This window comes from Lampris incognitus, chromosome 11, assembly GCF_029633865.1.
Source record: "Lampris incognitus isolate fLamInc1 chromosome 11, fLamInc1.hap2, whole genome shotgun sequence".
NCBI lineage: Eukaryota > Metazoa > Chordata > Actinopteri > Lampriformes > Lampridae > Lampris > Lampris incognitus.
The window spans coordinates 3,038,103-3,062,429 of NC_079221.1; the positions used below are offsets into that span (position 1 = coordinate 3,038,103).

The following is a 24,327-nucleotide window of genomic DNA, read 5'->3' on the forward strand; positions in this document are numbered from 1 at the left end:
CACACACACACACACACACACAACTTTGATATCACAGGTGTGACGACAATATTTCAGGCTCTTCCATCCAGAGTAAAAAAAAAAAAAAAAAAACGCTGCTAGCTTCTTCCTAGAGAGCAAATCTGATCCCAAGCCTGTGGCAACTCCCAGCCATTTATTTACCCTCCATCACCGTTGGGAGATGAACAGAAAGCCTGCCTTGCAGCAGGGCGGCCAAATGTGAACATAGCCTGTCTTATCTGGTCCATGCAGAGAGCTGGTTGGGAACAAGCCACGAGCAACTGTAATGAGACACTAAAAAGCTATTGCTGCAGTGTACCAATTAAAACACCGTTGGTCTAAGAGCCTAATCTCTGTTGCCCCCAGGGTTAACTTTTTGCTCCGCTCAGATGCAGCGAGGGGGGTGACTAGGAACTTCAAACAGTTTTATTGCAGAACCCCAGGCAACCTCATGAATATTCATGCCAATAGTATTCTTTATGGCGGTGATATTCCTGTTTGGTTTAATCTTTGTGGACAAATCATGAGGGTTACGCAGTAGATTGAGGCTTTCTATGAAATAAAATCAAATCATTTAGTGTGTGTGTGTGTGTGTGTGTGTGTGTACATTAGTCATTTAGCCGACGCTTATATCCAAAGCGACTTACAATAAGTGCATTTAACGTAGGAAATCAGGTGTGTGTGTGTGTTTGTGACTGCTTGTATGTATGTTTGTGTGCATGTATTTTTTGCACATACATGCCTGTATGTACTTGTATGAATACATGTACGTATGTGTGTACTCATATACACTCCATATAATATATAATATATTATATGTACATATACACTCACCGGCCACTTTATTAGGCACACCTGTCCAACTGCTCGTTAACGCAAATTTCTAATCAGCCAATCACATGGCAGCAACTCAATGCATTTCGGCATGTAGACATGGTCAAGACGATCTGCTGCAGTTCAAACCGAGCATCAGAATGGGGAAGAAAGGGGATTTAAGTGACTTTGAACGTGGCATGGTTGTTGGTGCCAGACGGGCTGGTCTGAGTATTTCAGAAACTGCTGATCTACTGGGATTTTCACGCACAACCATCTCTAGGGTTTACAGAGAATGGTCCGAAAAAGAGAAAATATCCAGTGAGCGGCAGTTCTGTGGGCGAAAATGCCTTGTTGATGCCAGAGGTCAGAGGAGAATGGCCAGACTGGTTCGAGCTGATAGAAAGGCAACAGTAACTCAAATAACCACTCATTACAACCGAGGTATGCAAAAGAGCATCTCTGAACGCACAACACGTCGAACCTTGAGGCAGATGGGCTACAGCAGCAGAAGACCACACCGGGTGCCACTCCTGTCAGCTAAGAACAGGAAACTGAGGCTACAATTCGCACAGGCTCACCAAAATTGGACAATAGAAGATTGGAAAATGGTTGCCTGGTCTGATGAGTCTCCATTTCTGCTGCGACATTCGGATGGTAGGGTCAGAATTTGGCGTCAACAACATGAAAGCATGGATCCATCCTGCCTTGTATCAACGGTTCAGGCTGGTGGTGGTGGTGTAATGGTGTGGGGGATATTTTCTTGGCACACTTTGGGCCCCTTAGTACCAATTGAGCATCGTGTCAACGCCACAGCCTACCTGAGTATTGTTGCTGACCATGTCCATCCCTTTATGACCACAGTGTTCCCATATTCTGATGGCTACTTCCAGCAGGATAACGCGCCATGTCATAAAGCTCAAATCATCTCAGACTGGTTTCTTGAACATGACAATGAGTTCACTGTACTCAAATGGCCTCCACAGTCACCAGATCTCAATCCAGTAGAGCACCTTTGGGATGTGGTGGACCGGGAGATTCGCATCATGGATGTGCAGCTGACAAATCTGCAGCAACTGCGTGATGCTATCATGTCAGTATGGACCAAACTCTCTCAGGAATGTTTCCAGTACCTTGTTGAATCTATGCCACGAAGGATTAAGGCAATTCTGAAGGCAAAAGGGGGTCCAACCCGGTACTAGCAAGGTGTACCTAATAAAGTGGCCAGTGAGTGTATATATATATATTAGCAGGGGCGTGACGAGGGGGAAGCAGAGGGTGCAATACATACAGGCGCCGCATCAGCGGGGGCGCCAAAGTACAATGTACAGTAAACAATTTCTGGTTAAAGGCCTACTTGGTTTTTTTAAAGTGTAATATTTATAAATATTATTACTTAGATGAGAATTTTGGATTAGAATATATAGTTACATGTTATATATATTTTTTTGCGCATGGTGTTTTGGTGCCCCCGCTGATGCGGCGCCTGTGTGCATTGCACCCTCTGCACCCCCCCTTGCACCCCCGTATATACAGTGCTGCTTGAAAGTTTGTGAACCCTCCAGACATGGTCACTGTTTTTGTAAAAAACATTAAGATAAGCTTATTACACCTACATCCAAATCCCAATTTGTAAAGCACACCTTCCAAATAATGGACACAAAAAAGCAATATATTTTCATTATTTAATTCAAAAAGGTGGTTTATTTCACAAAAACTGAAAATTTAACATGTGCAAAACTATGTGAACCCTTGTATTAGTAGCTTGTGGCTCCTCCTTTTGCAGCCATCACTTCAACCAAATGTCTTCTGTAACCACTAACCAGTCTCTCGCATCTGCTTATGGGGCTTTTTGCCCACTCCTCCTTGCAGAACTCAGCCAGTTGAGAGAGGTTGGAGGGACATCTGGTATGTACCAACTTCTTCAGGTCTCGCCACAACATTTCAATTGGATTAAGGTCCGGACTTTGACTGGGCCAATCCAGAGTACGAATCCTCTTTCTCTGAAGCCATTCCTTTGTAGTTTTCCTGGAATGCTTTGGGTCATTGTCTTGTTGCATAATCCATTTTCATCCCAGCTTCAACTCCCTGACTGATGGCAGGAGATTCTGGTCAAGAATTTGTTGATATGCCGGAGAATTCATGGTTCCTTGGATAATATGGAGTCGTCCAGGTCCAGAAGCAGAAAAGCAGCCCCAGACCTTCACATTTCCACCACCATGCTTCACTGTTGGGAGTTGGTTCTTTTCTTCATATGCAGTGTTGGCTTTTCTCCAAACATGTTGGTTTTGATTGTGACCAAATAATTCTATTTTGGACTCGTCTGTCCAGAGAATGGACTTCCAGAAGGTCTCTGGTTTGTCCAAGTGCTCTCTGGCAAAGTTGAAATGGGCAGCTTTGTTCTTTTTTGAGAGCAGAGGCTTCCTTCTAGCAACCCTCCCATGAATGTCATGGCTATTCAATTTTCGTCTGATTGTAGACGCATGCACATTTGTCCCAGATGCTTCCAGAGAGGTCTGCAACTCTCTAGAGGTGATGTGTGGGTTGGCCTTTACCTGATGTATTATTTTTCTGGTGCTTCTGGGTGATAGTTTTGATGGGCGTCCACTTCTAGGCAGAGTTGCTGTCATGTTGAAGGCCCTCCATTTGTAAATTGTATGTCTTACAGTGGATGGATGGAGCTGGAATCTTTTGGAGATGGTCTTATATCCCTCCCCAGACTGATGGGCTGTCACTACCCTCTTCTTCATGTCCTCGGATATCTCCTTTGCTCTCGGCATTGTTGATTTGTATGGGACCACAGTGGTTTGGTTGGTTTCCTCTCTCTTTTAATTAGTGCAGGCCAAACCCTTTCCCAAAGATGTCTCATTTCATTGGTCTGCTTAAATGATTAATTAAGCACCCAAATGTGTTTCACCACAGTCTGTTACCTGCTTGACTTAACCAATGCAGCTGGGGGTTCACTTGCTTTTGCACATACACTAATTCCATGTTTCATGTAGTTTTTGGGCTACTAAAACAAGTCCCACTAAACATGTACATTCAACTGATAAACATATATCTGACATTTCATACATAAAAACTGGTGATGATAGAATAAGAAAATCATGGTAAAACAACAGAAAAATCTAAACTGCTCAAGGGTTTCACATACTTTCAAGCAGCACTGTATTTATATAATCCAGTGAGTCAAGTAAATTCTTTATGAGACAGTACAAGCCTGTTTCATACTTGTACTGTCTCATAAAGAATTTACGTGACTCACTGGGTTATTTTGCTCCTTATTTGTTGAGCACTTTCCCTACCATTGAGTGTTCCTTTTAACAAAGTTTTATACATATATATATTTATTTTATTTCTTAATATATTTTTACATTATATATATATATATATATTTAATTTCATTCTTTCATTCTCATTTCATTCTTAACATGTGCCTGCACATTGTTTTTAATGACAATAAATTGAATATATATTCAATTCAATTAAATGTATTGTGTATATATATATATATATATATATATATACATGCATACACACACACACACATGTTTATATATATGCATATGCATATACATTTACATATACATATGCATGCATGTATGGGTGCATAAGTAAGTGAATGTTTGTGTTTGTGAGTGCAAGAGAAAGCGAGCGAGATGCCCTCAGCGCCTTCTGGCATGTTGTTTTATCACCTCACACCCTTGATACAAAGAGTCATTATCAGGTCAAGAACTTCCCAAAGGTAGGCAGGTAATGCAGGTTAAAAAAACTTGTTTATGGGAAAAAAAGCACATGCTGAATATCTATGTTGTCGGTGAGGGAGTAGGTCCTGCATTCTATTGTATATGCTGCTCAGGCAGCGTGTTATATGATGTGAGTACAAATGCTTGTATAATCATAACTTGAATACCAAAACAGGCATAATATGTAAAGTGACCAAATTTACCCTCTGGCCAATGAGTTCAGATTCTTGATGCTTTGCCTCAACAATAGCTTGTAGTGCTTCATATTCCACTGGTTTGTACTTTGAGTTCCAAAGACCATCCTTCATCTGTAGTGCCAGTTTTTCTGCATGGGTGAAGGGAAATTATATGGCTAAATTAGAAAAATCATTGAACATCTCATTGCTTTTGATGTCTGAGGTAAAGTCTTTATGCTGACTTCAACAAAATGTTGAGGCAGAGATAGAGAAACGGGACACGTTCAGGGCTAATGAATTGTATGTGTCATTCATTGTGTGGGGGGATTTCAGCAAGGGCGAGTTAGGGGAGACAGGTGGGAAGCAAATAAGCTATACCAGACAGTTTGTTGAGTAGTTCAGCTGTGACCTAAAGAGACAGGTGAATAAACATAGGCAATGCCGCATCTGACAACAGCCTCAAAGCCTCGGAAGCACGTTGGGGATCATAACACCGGCACTTCAGGTCATATCTGTTCAAAAGAACGACAGGCCATGGGGCCAGTCACAAGTCAGCAATGTCTCAGTTCTAAGGACCAGTCCTCTGACTTACCCCCATCCTCTGATCTGAAGTTTGTGACGAAGGCACGCAGGTCCCTTCCACTCATCACTGCACAGCTGCAGTTGTACATCAATATCTGAACTTTGCATAGCACAGGAAAAAAAAAGTATATGAAAAAGACAGGATTAATTCGAATAAAAAGGTCAATATTTCACCTGCACATTACTTGCTTTAGTGGACTTATTGAAAGCATTAAGATAATGCTTAGTGATGCAAATAATAACAATAAAGATGATAATAAGATAGCCGCTATTACAAAAAGCAGTGTATTCTATAGTCAAGGTTTGGATGAGACTGTAAAAAGCTCTGTCAGGGTTGAACAAGGATGAACAACAGTCAAGGATGAGTAACAGGAGACAGATGGCGAGCACAGTGTGATCAAAAATGCTAAAACATCTCTGGGGTCCTTCTTGTTCAGCTGTTGAATGACATTAGTACAGTTTGAATGTAACACATGAATTGCCAATACCAACATTCTGCCCTGGTTTACCAACTTGGCAAGAATGAATCCTTTATTTATCCATTCTTATCGCAATTCTTCTTGAAATTGCTGGGGATGCAGAACCAATTTTTACACTGCCATCATAATGCCTTTTAATACAATAATCTATTTCATATGGTGGTTATGAAAAAAAGCTTTGAGGCTAAAGTCATAGGGAAAAATAATTAACTCCCTTAATGTACATTGTTATCTCTCTGGATACACCATCCATCCTAAATTCCACATTAACTGTGCGTTCCTTTTGGTATTGGGGGTTGACAATTCAAGCCACATAGGCCCGTGTCAGCTCGGACGCACTGGGTGTTAAATATACAAGAACAGTGTTACATTTCATCTATGAATAAAATGAAATTAGACTCTTTTCTTGAGATCCACCGAAGATGATTGCTGTTCCTTGCTCATGTTGCTAGTAAACCTAAAAGCCTTTTTGGATCACAGCAAAGATTTATGGGTTTTTTTGTAACTATACCCCATAACAATTTAAGATTAAGAATTTGTGGATTTGTGATATATAACAAAACCTGTCTGATTTTTATGGGATTGTAATCTTTATTTGAGAGACATGCCAACCCTTGGTGGTAGGTTCATTCGTTCATGCTTTCATTTTTTCCTAAACCACAAGATGCAGGTATGTACTAGTAGTATGCAGGTATGTACTAGTTGAAAACTGTTATGAAATATTTTGCATGTGGATGGTCATCATTGGCGGCCCGGTAGCCCAGTGGTTAGTGCTGTCGCCTCACAGCAAGAAGGTCCTGGGTTCGAACCCCGGAGTTGTCCAACCTTGGGGGTCATCCCAGGTTGTCTTCTGTGTGGCGTGTACATGTTCTCCCCGTGTCTGCGGTGGGTTTTCGCCCCGGGTGCTCCGGTTTCCTCCACCATCAAAAAGACCCGCATGTTAGGGTTAATACTCCTGTCCGTGACCCTGATGACCGAGGCACGGCGAGAGGAACTGGAGGTGGTCCCCGAGTGCTGCACGGCGGCTGCCCACTGCTCCTAGCTAGCATGGTGTACCCGGTTATGTTCTTGCCCGGTGCGGGATTCGATACGAGCTGTTCTGCACCACAAGGCGACATCACTAACCGCTCGGCTAAAGGGTCAGACCCGTTAGCTAGCTAGGGGCTAACGGGTCTTAGTAGTTTACAATGGCTTAAATGCAGAGCATAATTTCCCCACGGCCACGGGGACAATTAGAGCATACCAAAATCCAAATCAGCTCAGTAGTTATAATGAGGGAAGTCAAATGAAGGAAGAAAACTTGCATTTTGAATTGAGTGACTAGCATGTTAGCTATTACAAGGAACAATTACATTTGTAAAACGAGTCGATGTGGAGCCGTCGTTATTTCAGTGATCTGGTCAAAACTGAGCAGGACAAGAAGACTAAAGTGAGCCAAGGAAACGTGGGGGGGGGGCACTCGAAACCGACCGTTTTCTGTGTTGGCAGTGTGGTAATTCTGAGAATTAATCCTACCTGACGGCACCCCGCGCTCCCGAGCAGCGTACAGGTTTACAAAGTTTGTAACCAAGGAAACCGTCCTCCTCCTCCTCTCATTGGTCTATTCAACGACACCGACTTCCTCCCCCAATGAAACGCTCCCTTTCCCGAGCCCGTCCAATGAGGAGCGCGTACCGCGGACGCACGGCCCGCTGACGTCATGCGCGCTCGGGTTCCCTCGTAGGGCGAGCAGAGAGCCGCGGAGCGTCGACTGGTTCCCGCTATGGAGGCGACTCGGGCTTTTTCTCACGCATGGGACTAAAGGAGGACGGGATTTACCGGGACGGGACTTCATCACCGGCGAACTTACGCGGTCCGATGTGGATCCGTACCCGCGCCCAGCCAGCGCACTAACTGCCCCCCCCAAAGGTACGGAACTGCTTTTCTGCTGCTTCACTCGAACTGTTAAAAGAAAGAAAGAAAGACAGAAAGACAGAAAGAAAGATGAAAGCGTCTCGACGCGAGAGTGGCTCGACTTAAGTAAGTCAGCGCCCCCGAGTCCGGAGTTCTTAGAAAGGCCGAGAGCGGTCGGTGTCCTGGCTGAGGGTACGTTACGGAGGGGATCCTCCGCTGTGGTCTTCTAGCACAGTGGGGAGGCGTTTTACACACTTTCCTCCTTTTTCTCTCGTGGCCGACGCACCGCACCGCACCGCACCGCACCGCGACGCACCGCACCACACCGCACACCTTTTGAGGGACCTTTCCGCCTTATCCCCCCGTGTTGAACTCGGGGCGTCCGGACCGTTACGTGGAAAACCCCCCAAAACTTATGGGCCGCGTCGTTCCGCTTCGACACACGACACCGAGTGGGAGTTTGTGTGCGGCGGAGTTAGTTTTGGTGTTGCTTTTCAACGTGTCCGGTAGAAGCAGGGAGAAGGAAAGGGCAGGTGAGCTTACAGTACGGGAATCTCTGGAATGCGAGGTGGTTGAGGAGGGGGCGGAGACTCCCGTCCCGCAAGATAAGCGTACCTTTTCTTCTCGTCCCGCAAGATAAGCGTACCTTTCCTCTCCCGTCCCGCAAGATAGGCGTACCTTTCCTCTCCCGTCCCGCAAGATAAGCGTACCTTTTCTTCTCGTCCCGCAAGATAAGCGTACCTTTCCTCTCCCGTCCCGCAAGATAGGCGTACCTTTCCTCTCCCGTCCCTTAAGATAAGCGTACCTTTCTTCTCGTCCCGCAAGATAAGCGTACCTTTCCTCTCTCGTCCCGCAAGATAGGCGTACCTTTCCTCTCTCGTCCCGCAAGATAAGCGTACCTTTTCTTCTCGTCCCGCAAGATAAGCGTACCTTTCCTCTCTCGTCCCGCAAGATAGGCGTACCTTTCCTCTCCCGTCCCGCAAGATAGGATAGGCGTACCTTTCCTCTCCCGTCCCGCAAGATAAGCGTACCTTTCCGCTCGTCCCGCAAGATAAGCGTACCTTTCTTCTCTCGTCCCGCAAGATAAGCGTACCTTTTCTTCTCGTCCCGCAAGATAGGCGTACCTTTCCTCTCCCGTCCCGCAAGATAAGCGTACCTTTTCTTCTCGTCCCGCAAGATAGGCGTACCTTTCCTCTCTCGTCCCGCAAGATAAGCGTACCTTTCCTCTCCCGTCCCGCAAGATAAGCGTACCTTTTCTTCTCGTCCCGCAAGATAAGCGTACCTTTCCTCTCTCGTCCCGCAAGATAAGCGTACCTTTCCTCTCCCGTCCCGCAAGATAAGCGTACCTTTCCTCTCTCGTCCCGCAAGATAGGCGTACCTTTCCTCTCTCGTCCCGCAAGATAAGCGTACCTTTCCTCTCTCGTCCCGCAAGATAAGCGTACCTTTCCTCTCTCGTCCCGCAAGATAAGCGTACCTTTCCTCTCTCGTCCCGCAAGATAAGCGTACCTTTCCTCTCTCGTCCCGCAAGATAAGCGTACCTTTCCGCTCGTCCCGCAAGATAAGCGTACCTTTCTTCTCTCGTTCCGCAAGATAAGCGTACCTTTCCGCTCGTCCCGCAAGATAAGCGTACCTTTCCGCTCGTCCCGCAAGATAAGCGTACCTTTTCTCTCTCGTCCCGCAAGATAAGCGTACCTTTCCTCTCTCGTCCCGCAAGATAAGCGTACCTTTCCGCTCGTCCCGCAAGATAAGCGTACCTTTCCTCTCCCGTCCCGCAAGATAAGCGTACCTTTCCGCTCGTCCCGCAAGATAAGCGTACCTTTCCTCTCCCGTCCCGCAAGATAAGCGTACCTTTTCTTCTCGTCCCGCAAGATAAGCGTACCTTTCCTCTCCCGTCCCGCAAGATAAGCGTACCTTTCCGCTCGTCCCGCAAGATAAGCGTACCTTTCCTCTCCCGTCCCGCAAGATAAGCGTACCTTTCCTCTCCCGTCCCGCAAGATAAGCGTACCTTTCCTCTCCCGTCCCACAAGATAAGCGTACCTTTCCTCTCTCGTCCCGCAAGATAAGCGTACCTTTCCTCTCTCTTTAGCTAAACAGACCGAGTCTTTATACCATTGAGCCAACACACACACACACGTGTATATTTAATTAAGTTTTATATTTATAATTAATAATGCTGGTCCCGCAAGATAGGCGTACCCTTTCTTCTCGTCCCGCAAGATAGGCGTACCTTTTCTCTCTCGTTAACTGAGCAGATTGAGCACCAAGTTATGTTATGTTTACTTCTGCTTCTGATTGTTTGAAATTGAGTTACCGTCACTTGAATTAAATTAAAACGTAATTAAAAAGTTAAATGTGATGCAATGAAAGCGCCTTGCAAAAAATAAGATTTTATCGTGACTGAAACGTAATGGCTCTGCTGTGGCCTGGCGGCCTGTCCAGGGTGTCTCCCCGCCTGCAGCCCAGTGACTGCTGGGATAGGCTCCAGCATCCCCGGCCCCCCACAGGAATAAACGGCTTGGATAATGGATGGATGGCTGGATGGATGGATGGATACCATTGAGTCAATTCACCAAATGCATTTAAAAAAGAAGGCGGGGGGGGGGGGTTATCAAACGTGAACAGGTCAGACTACCTCAAGATCTCTGTGATATTGAACTGATATGCCGAGGCTGTAAAACGAGCGATAAAATGAGTCTTAATGATGTGTCCTGCTTGACGATGTGGCGTTTGACAATGCATTAAAATCCTTTATGCATCCTTTGCTCCGGCAAATAAAACTTATTTCCCAAACCCCCACGTCAGGATGTAGTCACTGTTAAGGCAATATAGTCATCATCTTATTACCATTCGGGTTAGCAGATATCTTCAAAATGTATGTTTGATTTAAATTGAGCAAAGAGTAGTTTACCTGTTTAACAAAAACACTATATCGACCCTTTAAGTCCCCATCTGTTCTCATTATTGTTGGTTATCTGTAAGCGGTACCACTCCTCAGCCCTTATGGGAGTAAATGTCGTTGCCATAAAAAAAAAAATCCAGCATCTATGTTGACCATCCCGTGCCATTTTTAAATCTCAAATTCAGAGTAAAACTGAAGCGGGTAAAATGCAATCATTTAATCAGTTATCGCTCTTTTTTTCTGAAGCACTGTGGGAGGAGAAGCTGTCTCTGGTGTTGTGCTGCATCTGGGCCAGGTTATTGCCCCAGCTCGATAGTGTGCTATGATGCAGGTTAATTTGATTTCAACAGTGAATGTGTCTATGACAAAGCAGATTATGGCATGAATACTCTCTCTTACACACACACACACACACACACACACACACACAGACTCTTTTAGGAGCAACCTCTTAGGTTACTATCCTCGTGATTCGCATTACTGCCCAGGACACGCACTCCCACACAGCTGATATCTATTGACGGAGTTCACTGGGAGGATTTGGGATAATGGAATAACAGTCTTGAGACTCAAAGTTACCTGATTTCTAATTTTTGGGGTTGGTTTTGCGTCTACAAGGGATGGCATTATGCCATTCCCGAAGAAGTGATGTTTTATCAAAGCAAGCCTGTAGACTAATAGTTAACATTTAATTGTTTTTATTTTTCCTTCCCGAAGGCTTGTTGATCTTCATATTTTGCCTTGGGCGCAGTAAACGTATGCATCCTTCATGTAGTCCTTTGTTGGCTGTGTGGGTAAACAACCAAATGAAAGCAGAGTTTGCATCAAAAGTTTTTCTTTTGCAGTGAACAGGAATGTTAACACTTAAACTACGTGGTCGTGAGAGGCGTTTCTTAGGTTGGTGTGATTGTCGTGACCACCTGATCAGTTTGATGTAATCTGACATAAGTTGTGTGCTTAGGTGGAACTTGCAGGGTGGCCACCCATCATTCACCTGTTTCACCGGGCTCTTATTTGTGTCTTGTCAGTGGCACTTTAAGGCTTATGCCCTCATCCTGTTCCATGTAAGAGTTGCCTCTTTGTCATGATTAAAGGTATTGTTTCCTATGAGAGAGGAAAAGTGTTTCCCCCTTTGCTTCAAAGCCTGAAAGGTTGTAAACAAAATAGGTAATTCTTGATTATGGATGTGCAAGTTCACTCACAAATGCATAAATGTATGTGCCGACTGCCCAAACATATGGTCGTTGTTCTTGGGCAGTCAAGAGTCAGCATCTCTTGTGCACAGTCCAGTCAGGTTACTATCAGTCGAATGCAGTTCAGTTCTGACCTTCAACTGAATGGCTCTTGGTCATGTGAGTTGTGTCTACTCCACTTCTTTTCCAAACCCTGAGTGAATCATCTTTCTGGTAACGTTTTATCCACAGCATAATTGTAAAATTTCTTTGATGCCCATAAGGTGCTGTTTGAAGGGGCAAAATGACAGTATGGAAATTTGGTGATCCTTTAAAACCCCCCCCTTTTCTCCCAATTGTACTTGGCCAATTACCCCACTCTTCTGAGCCATCCCGGTCGCTGCTCCACCCCCTCTGCCGATCCGGGGAGGGCTGCAGACTACCACATGCCTCCTCCGATACATGTGGAGTCGCCAGCCGCTTCTTTTCACCTGACAGTGAGGAGTTTCATCAGGGGGACGTTGCAATCATTTCGTGATTTACATCGTAAAATGAATCACTCATTCACTCATTACCCAAGCTGCTTATCTCAACTGGGGTCACGGGGATGCTGGAGCCTATCCCAGCAGTCATTGAGCGGCAGGCGGGGAGACACCCTGGACAGGCTGCCAGGCCATCACAGTAAAAATCACAGTAAAATCACATCACAGTAAAATAAATCATTCATAGTTAAATTTAGGATGGTTTATAAACCAGACTTGTTGACCCTGTAATGCTGAGTTCAGACTACACAAAATCAGCCCAGTTTGACACGACAGTGTCGTCACAAACAAATGTGGTACAACATGTAAGATTATAAATGGTGGAAATGTCAATAGATCTCATTGTGTGACATAGTGAATGGCAACTGATAAAGCGTCTGGGAACATCCACGATGCCCCGACAGAAAGCCAAGCTTGTCAGCAGGGTACGTTGATCTTATTATCTGTCTTTCCCTCCCCCAATTCTTGGCAAACTTTGGTGCCTGGTTGGAAAACACAGACTGAGTATGTTGCAGTCAAAATGTGTAGTGTGCACTGCTTTGAGGAGATCTTTTTTTTTTCTTTCTGGATGGACTCTCAGCCACTGTGGTGTGGCCTCATTGCAGGATAATAATAGATCATAGTAGACATCAGTCAGTGAGGAGCTTTTATATATGCTTTAGCTTGAAATCCCTACTTTTCCATCAAAACCCACCCCACTTAGCTTCTTTCCATCCCACATTTGCATGGTGTGGCCTTAAGAGAGTTGGCCCGCCTTTTGAGGACAAACCACAAGTCGTAGAGTTGGGAAATTCCACTGTGAATTTGTAATATCTATGTTTGCTATGCTGTTTTAGGGGTTTTCTGGGATAAAGGAAATAAAGTTAGCAGCAGACTAAATTATAGGCTATGTATTGTCAACATCTTTAATGGCGTGTGAAGACATTGGTGCATTATCAACACTCGATAGGATTCCCACTCTAATTGCTCGTCATGCATAATGCATAATGCTCAGCATAGCCTAGTCTCATATTAGAAAAACATTCTTTCCTGTGAGAAGTAAAATCGAAGTTTAGGTTTGGCATATGTGTGATTAGCTCTCATTTTGTAATCAAACTGGGTATACATTCTTGAAAGAGCTCCAGATTTCACGCTTTTGTTGGACCCCGGACAGCTGAAGATAATAAAGAACACAAAGCATGTCAGCGCTTTTACAGATTAGGTGCACAAAAGGTTTTTGTCCAGTGAAATAGCCTTCCATAGTCCTGACATGCTGAGTCCAGGAGACCGCCTCTGTCCAGCGTCTACTGTGAATGGGAAAGCACTTTTCCACCATGTATTGCCCCAGACTTGGCCTGATTATTAGTCTTCCTACGAGGCTCATTAATCACAAAATTTATCTATCAGGACTTTCCACCTGCAGTTGGGACTTACGATACCTTTTTCAAAAGTGTTTTTTTTTTTTACTTTCACACCCCAGGTGAAAACTCTGTACTCGCTAAAACTGCATCCCCGTGGAGTATATGACCTGAGAAATAAACCCTGCTGCAGCCCCTTCCTGCTTGACCACATAACCTGAAATAGCACCTTATGATGAATACACGATTGTTAAACTTGGTGTCGTACTGTTGTAAGTAATGGCTGCTCAGTACAGAGTGACCAAGGTGACCAAGTGTTTTGGAATGATATGCATACATTTTTCCTGTGTGCCTTATTTATCAAAGTGGGGTAGTTCTTTTGCAGTAAGCTGTCCTTGAAAATGGGAGCACTCCAAGTCACAGTCACATAAGTCACAGACACAACTTCGTGGCTTTTTTTTCTTCTTTTTTTTGTGTCAGGCTCAAATATCTTATTTGTGGGATCGGATGTCATTCCGGAGTAGTGAGCATGCACACTTGGCTGCTGGATTTAGTCAAAAGGTGAAGGCATCGCCCCGGTGTCAGGCCCCTGTGTTCTACTGACTATGAAGGCTGATGTCAAGAGGGTTATGCCTATTCCCAGCCACTTATTGAAACCCGACATGACCTGCAGCATTTCTTCTCCTCACCTGCCTCCATAAAAGTCTGCCAAGCAAAATGGAAGAATCACGTCTTAAATGTCAAGACATTTAAGGGCCTGCTACCAAGTAAAATTAACTTTGAAAACTGGGAGTTGTACACATTAGAAATGAACAAATACAGTTCAAGCGCATGACATTTAAATTGTTTTTTTATGGATCCTAATGTTTAAATTGGCTTTTGAGTCCAGAGGCAGATATGAAGGCTCTGAGATATGAAAGCGAATATCTTTGCTTCTCTCAGAAAGATGATACGTGGCAGGATGGCTTGATACAGGGACAGCATCAAAGCTAACAGATCCAGAGCATCGTGGAAATGGGCAGATTGCTAGACCTTAAATGAATCCGATGCTTCTCTTCCACTTTTCTGCTGTCTAGCACAAAGCTTAGTTAGCAGACATACTCGAAGAGGCAGACAAAAATCCCGGCATAACAAGTAATTCCCTCCTTTTCAGTCTAATGCCGGAGAAATTGACATTTTGCAAGTGTGATTCAGCTATGACTGTTATGCTAACATCCAACTTATGAAATATCAAACCCATCCAACCCTCTAAAGCAGGGGTGGCTAACCATGTGCCATGGAGAGCCGTGTGTATGCAGGTTTTCATTCCAGCTGGACTCCACACCAGCGGATTTCACTGATTAGCAACCCTTCAACCAAAGAGGAAGAATGTATTGGTGAAATCACCTGGTGTGGAGTCGGGTTGGAAGGAAAACCTGCATACACATGGCTCTCCATGGCACATGGTTAGCCACCGCTGCTCTAAAGGGTTCATTTTCTCCTTCTATTACACAGAAAATGTATTTCTGCCATGAGTATCTTCACCAGTCTTTCTTGCATGCACCAGTAACCCCAGCACATGGCCAGACGCTCTTCTATTTGAATCGAGATTGGCTCCCAGGTGTTCACGCATTTTTCGCAAATGTGAAATGAACTTAGAAATGCTGTGAAGTATTACCCGTAAATGAGGCAAGACATACAAATCTGTTTCAGTGACTCCCAAGTGACTTAGGAGATAGGAAATTACATATTGCCATGTCATTGGTTTAGATACGTGTAAAGGAATTGTGAAAGCATCTTGATCTGGTATGATCAACACGGTGGCACTCTGCAGCCTGTAGCCTCTAGTGCCCTCAGGATATAAATCTGAGCCAGTGCCTTGAATAAAGCCATACATACCACTGCAGAGTTGTAAAGTCATGCATGGCCTCTATGAATCATATTACGGCGCATAACCAAAGAGGGATTTATTTTACTAACCCGTGGGTTGTGATTTATTTTTTCAATTAAAACTTCTCGCCTTTGATAGATCCTGCATACCATCTTAGCACAAACCCACATTCTTCTGAGCCCTCGGTGACTTTGTTGTGCAGAAAATGCACCCCCCCTTTTTTTTGTTTGTTTGTCTGTGTAAACCTGAGCCTGAACCCCCATGATTCCTGTTTTCAAGAATTTCTCTAAAACTATGCTGATTAAACGAAGGAACCTTTTGGATCTCCGGTGCAATCTATACTGACCTCACCTATATTCATTGTTTTAAAAGGCCATCTTGAGTCAGTTGGGCGGTTTGACATTTTCTCCAGGAACAACCCCCCCCCCCCCCCCCGTCTTTCTGCATCATGGCTCGATGCATGTAGGTGCCCTGTTGGTAAATGCAAAAGGGGCAAAAAAACAAAATGAATTAAAAATGATTCAATTATTTTGCTTATAGCCCAGGTTGCTTCCTGCATTAGTTTATCCATCACATTTCTGCATGACATTTGATATAGGAAACAATCTCATTTCACATTCCCTCGTTCACTGGATGGGTACAAATCCTTCAGTTTTATCACTCAATTTACTGTCAACATTATGGTGTATCGTTTTTCTATCACGCAAATATCCTAGTCCTTGAAAATTCAAGTGTTTTGGCTTCAGTTCTACCCAAAGAATCTGCCGGACTGAATATGGCTGAAACCGTTTATGGATGCAACTTTTTACTGGGATGTTTAGGGTCGTTGTGTAGTTAGTGGTTAATGTCAGCGATGACTCTCATTTACCAACTGCAATGCAGGGCAGGGACTCCAAAGATCCCCGTGATACCAACATGCTGACTTGTTCATGCAAGACTGAGAACAGATCAGAGATAACAGCAATGAATGGGATCTTAGAATAACACTTTCTGCCTTAGAGAGTTGACGTACAGTAACCGTGAAGGCCATTTTGCTGTTTTTCTCAGTAACCCTCTTACACTGCCTTTTCAGCAGCCTTATTTCATTAGTGACCGGCCATTGCTTTGCAGTTCGTCTTATCAGAAACCTGTCAGATTCTACTGAGCACAATGACATTATTGTGCAATCTTCAATGTCAAGAAATGTAGCCATCGACACTACAAATCCACTTCAGAATATTTTCCATCTTATCCCTATCTGGAAGAGAGCAATAGAGGATAGTGGGATTTTCTCAACTGAAATGGCTCGACTGGTCTGAGTGATACCGTGGTGGCCTCACCCTGTGGAGTTCAAACACTCACCATCCGGATCCTTGGCCTAAGGTATGGTAAGGATAATTAAAGAGTTGGAACCACCCCCCCCCCCTCCTCCTCCTCCTTTTAAGGCCTGTTAAAAGGCTTTTCATGCAGTTATCAGGAGCATTCTGCTCATTTGAATGGATGGCAGGGCATCATTCCATGACCTCTTCTGTCCACTCAGAAGCAGTGATTATTCACTAAGCAGTGTTAATGCAAATCAACCAACGGGATAGATGTAGCTGGGCTTCTGTTTATCTTTCTCCCTCTTCAGCCAGCGCCACACAACACTTCGCCGCAGCAGAGCTCCCCCTTCCTGCGGTTTGAGCGCTCTGAAGTTCAAATTAGGTCAAAGGTGAGCCACCACTGCATTGAAGGACTCAAATGTCCTTGTCTTTTTGCCCAGGACCGCGTCAATCAACACTGACCAACTTGCTCTCAAAGCTGGAAGCCGTCAAACCAAAACATATTTGTAATGCTATGCCAATGTAGAGCCTGGAGCTTAAAATGTGAAAGGAAATGTTATTTTCATGGCAAAATAGAGTGTTGATCTGACCTTACATCCATCCATTATCCAAGTCGCTTATCCCAATTGGGGTCACGGGATGCTGGAGCCTATCCAAACAGTCATTGGGTGGCAGGCGGGGGACACCCTGGACAGGCCGCCAGGCCATCACAGGGCCGACACATTCACACCTAGGGACAATTTAGTATGGCCGATTCACCTGACCTACATGTCTTTGGACTGTGGGAAGAAACTGGAGCACCCGGAGGAAACCCACGCAGACACGGCGAGACCATGAAAACTCCACACAGAGGATGACCTGGGATGACCCTCAAGGGTGGACTACTCCGGGGCTCAAACCCAGGGCCTTCTTGCTGTGAGGTGACCGTGCTAACCACCGTGCCGCCCTGATCTGAACTTAACATTCAGCAACATAAAAGGGGTCATGATCTGCGTTTCATCCTGGTTACTGATACAGGCATCCTTTTTTAACTTTTGGAATTTATTCTCATGTACATCAGGAACATGGCAAATTGATGGAGTAATTGAACCCTTCCCTCTTGTTTGTAGTTATGTGAAGCAGTGGAAATATCCGCAGTAGACATACAAAGAAAAAAAAAGCCATACAACAAAGCTGCTATAGTTTTTATGAAGGTCAGCTATCTTCTTTGCAAATGGGGAAGCTCTTATACATGCATCACAATCCTCATCTCAACCAAGGAAAGAGCCCTGTTTTAGGGATGAGTCAGACCCTGGTGTCTCTCCATGGTGGGGCTGTTGCTTTATCAGCCACTCCCCGTGCTCATCTTAGTTAGCCATCATCTTTAACTAATATTATGGTTATTATAACCCATTTATCTTGATAAGAGTTAATTCAGGCTACTGGAAAGGGTTTGGGGGGGGGGGTAAACCACTCTGGAAAAATTAGCGTTAATGCTTTACACAGAGATGCCTATTATATTCCTAAGAGTTAGCTGTGCTTATGATGAAATGAAATGTACCGACAGGAGTGTGAGACAGCAGGCTCTAAAAACTGCTCCTGTCATTTTCCGTGATACTGTGTCGTTTTGTCATCTTGTGGCTGTAGGGGGTCATGACTGACTGACTGGGATGGCCCTAGTGGGCTCCTCTCCCACTGTCTCTCTGCAAGATCATCAATACCAATAATGGAACATGGCTAGACATGGGAAGGATTGATAGAGCAGAGCTGATGGTTAATAATCCTGATCACAGACACTGTCTTATCCACACACACGCAGAGGCTGCAAACACACACACACACACACACACACACACACACACACACACACACACACACGTGCACTAAAGAATTGGTACAGGGAGCATGGATGCCTCTGAGCGAGGTGTACATGTGACAGTGTTTTGTTAAAGCTGTCATCCCCTTCCTTATCTTCCAACAAACTGCAGTGTAACAACAAGAATAGCCCTGTTGACAAAGAGGCGGACTACTAAGCTAATACCACTCCTGGCTGTGTGATTGATGATTCGTGCGGGTACAGTTCATCTGTCGCTGCAATCGGTGCTGAATGTACTCCCTACAATCAGTTGTTCGTTCTCTAGACACGCTGTGCCACGGGAGACGGGACACTGCCAGCAGTGGGCCAATTGTTATGCTAATTTAGCTATCATATTCCACTTCCTTCCCTATGATGATCTTGGTATTTCCTTGCAGCTCCCTCTTCAGAACCTTCAGAACCTCATACATTATGAACGGCCTTCATATTGTAATTTCATAGCCATCTGATAACATCCGCAGTAGGAGAAATGAAAGCGTGTAATAAACCGAATCAACTCCCATGTAAGGTAAAATAATGAGCGACTGTGCCGAGCCGTATTGAATACTCGCGTAATATCCCCTCTAAAGTGACTGGTGTTTCTTTTATTGCATTTCTTCTTCTTTTTTTTAATTTCAGAAGCTCGTTTTATTGACCTCATCAGAGATGAATAGATCATTCGCATATAATTCCCACTCATGGAGCGTTGTTGTGGTGGTCGCTGTGTTTGTGTTGTAACTGTACATTGTGTTGACTGTGTGCCTCTAACTCTGTTTGACAGGATGAAGCATGCTCACTCACAGCTCACTCCCATTCTATGGGAGGGTTCTACATTCAATCAGAATAATTTATGTCCCGCTCTGCCACAACACGTTAACCGTGACACGTTGAGAATGGTTGACGAGACCGCAGCGAGGGGGCCTCTCCTCCCCGCTGGTTGAAGTGGTCCTCCAGTGGATGACGCCGAGGGTGAACGATCGCTGTAGGGAGGAAATTCATTGTGGCCTTCTGTTTTCACATATGCAGACTGTAAACACAGATCAGATTATTTACTCTGCAGTCCTCCTCCTTCTGTACTCTGGGAGCAAACTCCTATGGCATACTGTAAAAAACTGGCAGCTGTGGTTCCAGAACTTTATTGTAATAACTGTGGTAGAACTTTTTCTACTATTGCGGTAAAAGGATCGTAGTTGTTTTTACGGTACAAAACTGAAACTGACGGTATATTTCTGTTATAAAAACAATGCAAGGTTTTTTTGGGGGGAGTTTTTGTGGATTTTTCCCCCCCCTTTTTTCTCCCCAGTTGTACCTGTCCAATCACCCCACTCTTCCGAGCCGTCCCGGTCTCTGCTCCACCCCCTCTGCTGATCCGGGGAGGGCTGCTGACTACCACATGCCTCCTCCCATACATGTGGAGTCACCAGCCGCTTCTTTTCACCTGACAGTGAGGAGTTTCACCAGGGGGACGTAGCGCATGGGAGGATCACGCTATTCCCCCCAGTTCCCCCTCCCCCCTGAACAGGTGTCCTGACCGACCAGAGGAGGCGCTAGTGCAGCGACCAGGACACATATCCACATCTGGCCTCCCGACCGCAAACACGGCCAATTGTGTCTGTAGGGACGCCCAACCAAGCTGGAGGTAACACGGGGATTTGAACTGGCGATCCCCATATGCAAGGGTATTTAACGGTGGAGTAATCTATTTTTTCCAGAAAAGAGATGGAAAAATTATTGTTTTGGCTGATATATATATATTTAGGGTGTCTCACTGAGACAGAAACTGTGTTCAACCTATTTAGAGCTTATAGTCCTTTACTGTCCGTCTTGGGACAGAGATCCTTCTCCTTTGCTCTCCCTGAGGTTTCTTCCTATTTTTTCCCCCCTGTTAAAGGTTTTTATGGAGTTGTTCCTTATCCGATGTGAGGGTCTAAGGACAGGATGTTGTGTTGCTGTAAAGCTCCCTGAGGCAAATTCTTAATTTGTGATACTAGGCTATACAAATAAAACTGACTTGACTGTTATGGTTTGACAGTTTTTCACCGTAAAATCTAGACATTTTTTACAGTGTAGGCTGAATTATGACCAAGTTAGTACGCGTATGGGAGGTGTGTGTGTGTGTGTGTGGGTGAGTGAGTGAGTTGCACCATAGCGTGTGACTAGGTTTCCCTTGTTTAATTAGGGCCGAGCCCATCCCTGTGCACACAGGCTCAAATTAGCCCCCGAGCTGTTACAACATTCGCAGGATATTGTTCAAGGTGTGGGCAAAATGTGAGTTCAGACTCTGAGGAATTTATTCATATGCTGACTTTATCTCCATTCCATCCAGCTGGAACAGGAAGTGTGAGTAGGCTTTGACCATCATCCCCAGTCGGTCTATGTAGCGTGATTTCCCTCAACTTTCCTTCTAATTCCCATCACCAGAACAAGAGGTATGTTCTCCTTCAGGGGGCTGATCTTTGTTTAGATAGGATTTATTTAATTGTTATTGTGTGTGTGTGTGTGTGGGCGTGTGTGCGCGCGCGTGTCAAATGTCAAATCCAACACAGAATGGGAGGCCGTCCTCAGCTGTTGGGTGCGCCAATGAGGGTAAAGCATTTTAAACAGTAGAAAGTCTAACATTTGAGAATCTAATAATAGCCCTTTGTGTTTTGCTGCAAATCCAATATGTAGGACAGACGCACATTACCACACAAGTTACACTCAGCTCAGCTGGCCATTGTATATACAGCGAAGTCATAGAATTGGAAACTTGGGGGATGGGGGTGGGGGGGTAATTTTAAAAGGCAAACTTTGTACGGGCGGTGTTCTGCATTTGCTCATGGATCACACACAGTTAAAACAGCTTAAAGCCATTACCGCTGTTAGTTTTGGCTCTGGTCAGCAGTTCCTGAGCGTGTTTAGTCTTTGAGGTAATTTGTGTTGCAAGGGATTTCAGAATTTGTTGCGGGTAGCGGCTTGCTAAGAACTATGACACCGCTGACGCTGATTTGATCTGACGGAAAAGTAGCATCATCCTCTCAGTAGCCCAATTTGTCCTGGTTTGCTTAGTGGGGCTGAAATATGGCATTGGTAGTGCTTGGTGGTGTCTGGGAAAAAAGTTTGCTAAACCTCAGATGTGGATTTTATCCAGAAAAGTCAACCTATTTGAAAGAAGCAGTTTTGCATTTGTGGGTCTTTGGAGACTTTGCTGCAGCTGCTGAGAGCTTAGTAATGAAACTTTCTTCCCCTCTTCCTAAACTGTCATATATGAAGCAAACCTGCAAGGTCACTCTTAAATAGCCATGACTTTAAATTGTCCTCTTACACTGAAGTTAATTATGGATTTTGTGGGGCGTCCGGGTAGCGTAGCGGTCTATTCCGTTGCCTACCAACACGGGGATCGCTGGTTCGAATCCCCGTGTTACTTCCGGCTTGGTCGGGCGTCCCTACAAACACAATTGGCCGTGTCTGCGGGTGGGAAGCTGGATGTGGGTATGTGTCCTGGTTGCTGCACTCTAGCGCCTCCTCTGGTTGGTGGGGGCGCCTGTTCAGGTGGGAGGGGGAACTGGGGGGAATAGCGTGATCCTCCCACACGCTACGTCCCCCTGGTGAAACTCCTCACTGTCAGGTGAACAGATGCGGCTGGCGACTCCACATGTATGGGAGGAGGCATGTGGTAGTCTGCAGCCCTCCCCGGATCAGCAGAGGGGGTGGAGCAGCGACCGGGATGGCTCGGAAGAGTGGGGTAATTGGCCAGATGCAATTGGGGAGAAAAAAGAGAAGAAGAAGAAAGAGAAAAAAAAACTTATGAGCCTGTTCTCATATTGATTATTATTTATCTCAGTTTAATCTAATGCCAAGTATGAGGGATGCTGTTTCTGCATCTAAATTAACAGACATTTGAGCATTTGATGCAATATTTACAAGTGATAAGTTTAAATGAGATGAGCGATTTGATGCATTATTTATCTAGGGGCCAAATAGATGAAAAGCCTAGCCTGGTGTAGGCTTTCACCCAAGACGGAGTCAGAATCCTAGCCAGAGGCGGCCCACAGTTGTTTAGCGCAATAGATTTCCCAGGCCTTTGAGCTCAGTGAGTCAGGGTAATCAGCATTTGAACTGCTGCTCCTCTGAGACTCTCCGCCTGTGAAATCCAGGCTAATGTATAATTATTTCACCACTCAAAAGATTTTTTTTTTCTTTAATTTATCCCCTTTCATTTGTCTTTGTTGAAAGTCTGTGACCTGGTTCCTTTAAATGCCACTCAGCCTCTTCGAAGACTTTCCTCTCTAAAGCCTCGTCTCGCTGGCCAACTGACAATGGGGCTTTTCGTGCAGAAGAAACACTGCATGTGGCCAGGTGGCTATTATTTGCCTCCTCTTTGGAGCTGAAAGAGAAATAAAAGAACACCATCGTCTGTGATTTGTTTCCCCGGTGCTCCTCGGGGGTGTGACATGAGGCGCAGGTGGCACCCAGGGGGATCAGGGAACAGATGAATTCCTACGTCTGTGGAAGAGATTCATGCAGGGAGTCATGGTATTTGAATCTGGAAACAGTAAAAGTGTCTGGTCTAGACACATTTGGTCTAGACGAGGTTGATCTCGAAAGCCCCGATGATCCTTTTCAAATTTCGTATCGCAGCACAATCCAGATGATCGAATTTTCAAAAAGCCTTGACACAGTTCTTCCCATTCTCCTTTTTCCTTTACTTCCACACGCCACAGCCCGTATAGGATTTTGGAAGAAGAGGGAGTGAGTCGAGGAAAGCCTTGTTGGATCCATCCCAGTGGAATTGCATAAGAGGCTTAGAGGAGTGGCTGGAGTCTTGGGTCAGTAGGCCAGACCATGTGATCTACTGGAGTCAGGGCGGGGTCAGACTGAGCCGTTGTCTTGGCAGACTCGGAGACCATGCGGATTTTTGTGGTATTAAAATGGGGCTTTCGTCAAAGCAGCTTCGACAGAACAGAAAGAAAAGTGACTTAACACTTTTTTTTGTCTTTTACAGCATTGCCAATCTCTTGGCACCTCTGGGTTAAAGAGAACTCGGATAATCCCCTGTCAGTCTGAACATGTGAATCAGGGAGGCCCAGAAGGGGATAATTTGCCGTGTCTGCCATCACTTGAACAAAGAACAATTCTGAGATTCTGATGCTTAGAGATCAAATTTAAACTTTGTTTATTGGGTTTTGTAAGAACATGCAAACGTGTCATCAGAGCATTTATAAGAAGTACAAAGGTATATATTCCCTTTATAAAAAGACATTATAAAAAAAAGTGACAACTGACCAAGTCACACACAAAGAGCCGCTTCCGGTATGGGAAGATGGTGACACGAATTTGTGTTTGCGGCGGCCTCACCCAGTACCGTCCATGCAGTGTCTTTGTCCACGTCTGCGTCTAAGTGTTGCTTTTCGTGTGATGGCTGGGAGAGCTGGTGCTGGATCGCCTGGGCGAGCAGGGCAGGCTAAGCTAACTGCTAGCCCATGAAGACTGGTAGTTCTGGTAACACCGAGGGCAGTCTGGCGGCGGCCTCGCCTGGCATTGACTGTGGTGTTTTTGATGTCGTCGTGAGGAGTGCGGGGAGGTGTGTCGAGGGTGTCTGGCGGGGAGAGCTTGGTCTGCTTCGTCCGGTGGGCCCGGGGACCACGGCCCCTGCCTGGGCTGTGCCCGAGGAGGAAACGCTGAGGGCGGTGTGACAGGACGC

At 45.1% G+C, this 24,327-nt stretch overlaps 2 protein-coding genes across 2 annotated transcripts in view; one reads left to right on the forward strand and one right to left on the reverse strand.

The window, feature by feature from the left end:
• The window catches only part of LOC130121207 (coiled-coil domain-containing protein 148-like), a 55,522-nt gene extending 50,046 nt beyond the window's left edge, over window positions 1–5,476 (reverse strand). The window contains exons 1-2 of the mRNA XM_056290086.1: window positions 5,328–5,476; window positions 4,763–4,884 (exon numbers count right to left, since the gene is read on the reverse strand). Of these exons, the coding sequence (XP_056146061.1) occupies window positions 4,763–4,884; window positions 5,328–5,406 (201 nt within the window). The 5' untranslated portion in view covers window positions 5,407–5,476. The remainder of the gene's footprint in view (window positions 1–4,762; window positions 4,885–5,327) is intronic.
• A 2,102-nt stretch (window positions 5,477–7,578) lies between these two features.
• The window catches only part of pkp4 (plakophilin 4), a 117,465-nt gene continuing 100,716 nt past the window's right edge, over window positions 7,579–24,327 (forward strand). The window contains exon 1 of the mRNA XM_056288858.1: window positions 7,579–7,704. The gene's annotated coding sequence lies outside the window, so the exon portion shown is untranslated. The remainder of the gene's footprint in view (window positions 7,705–24,327) is intronic.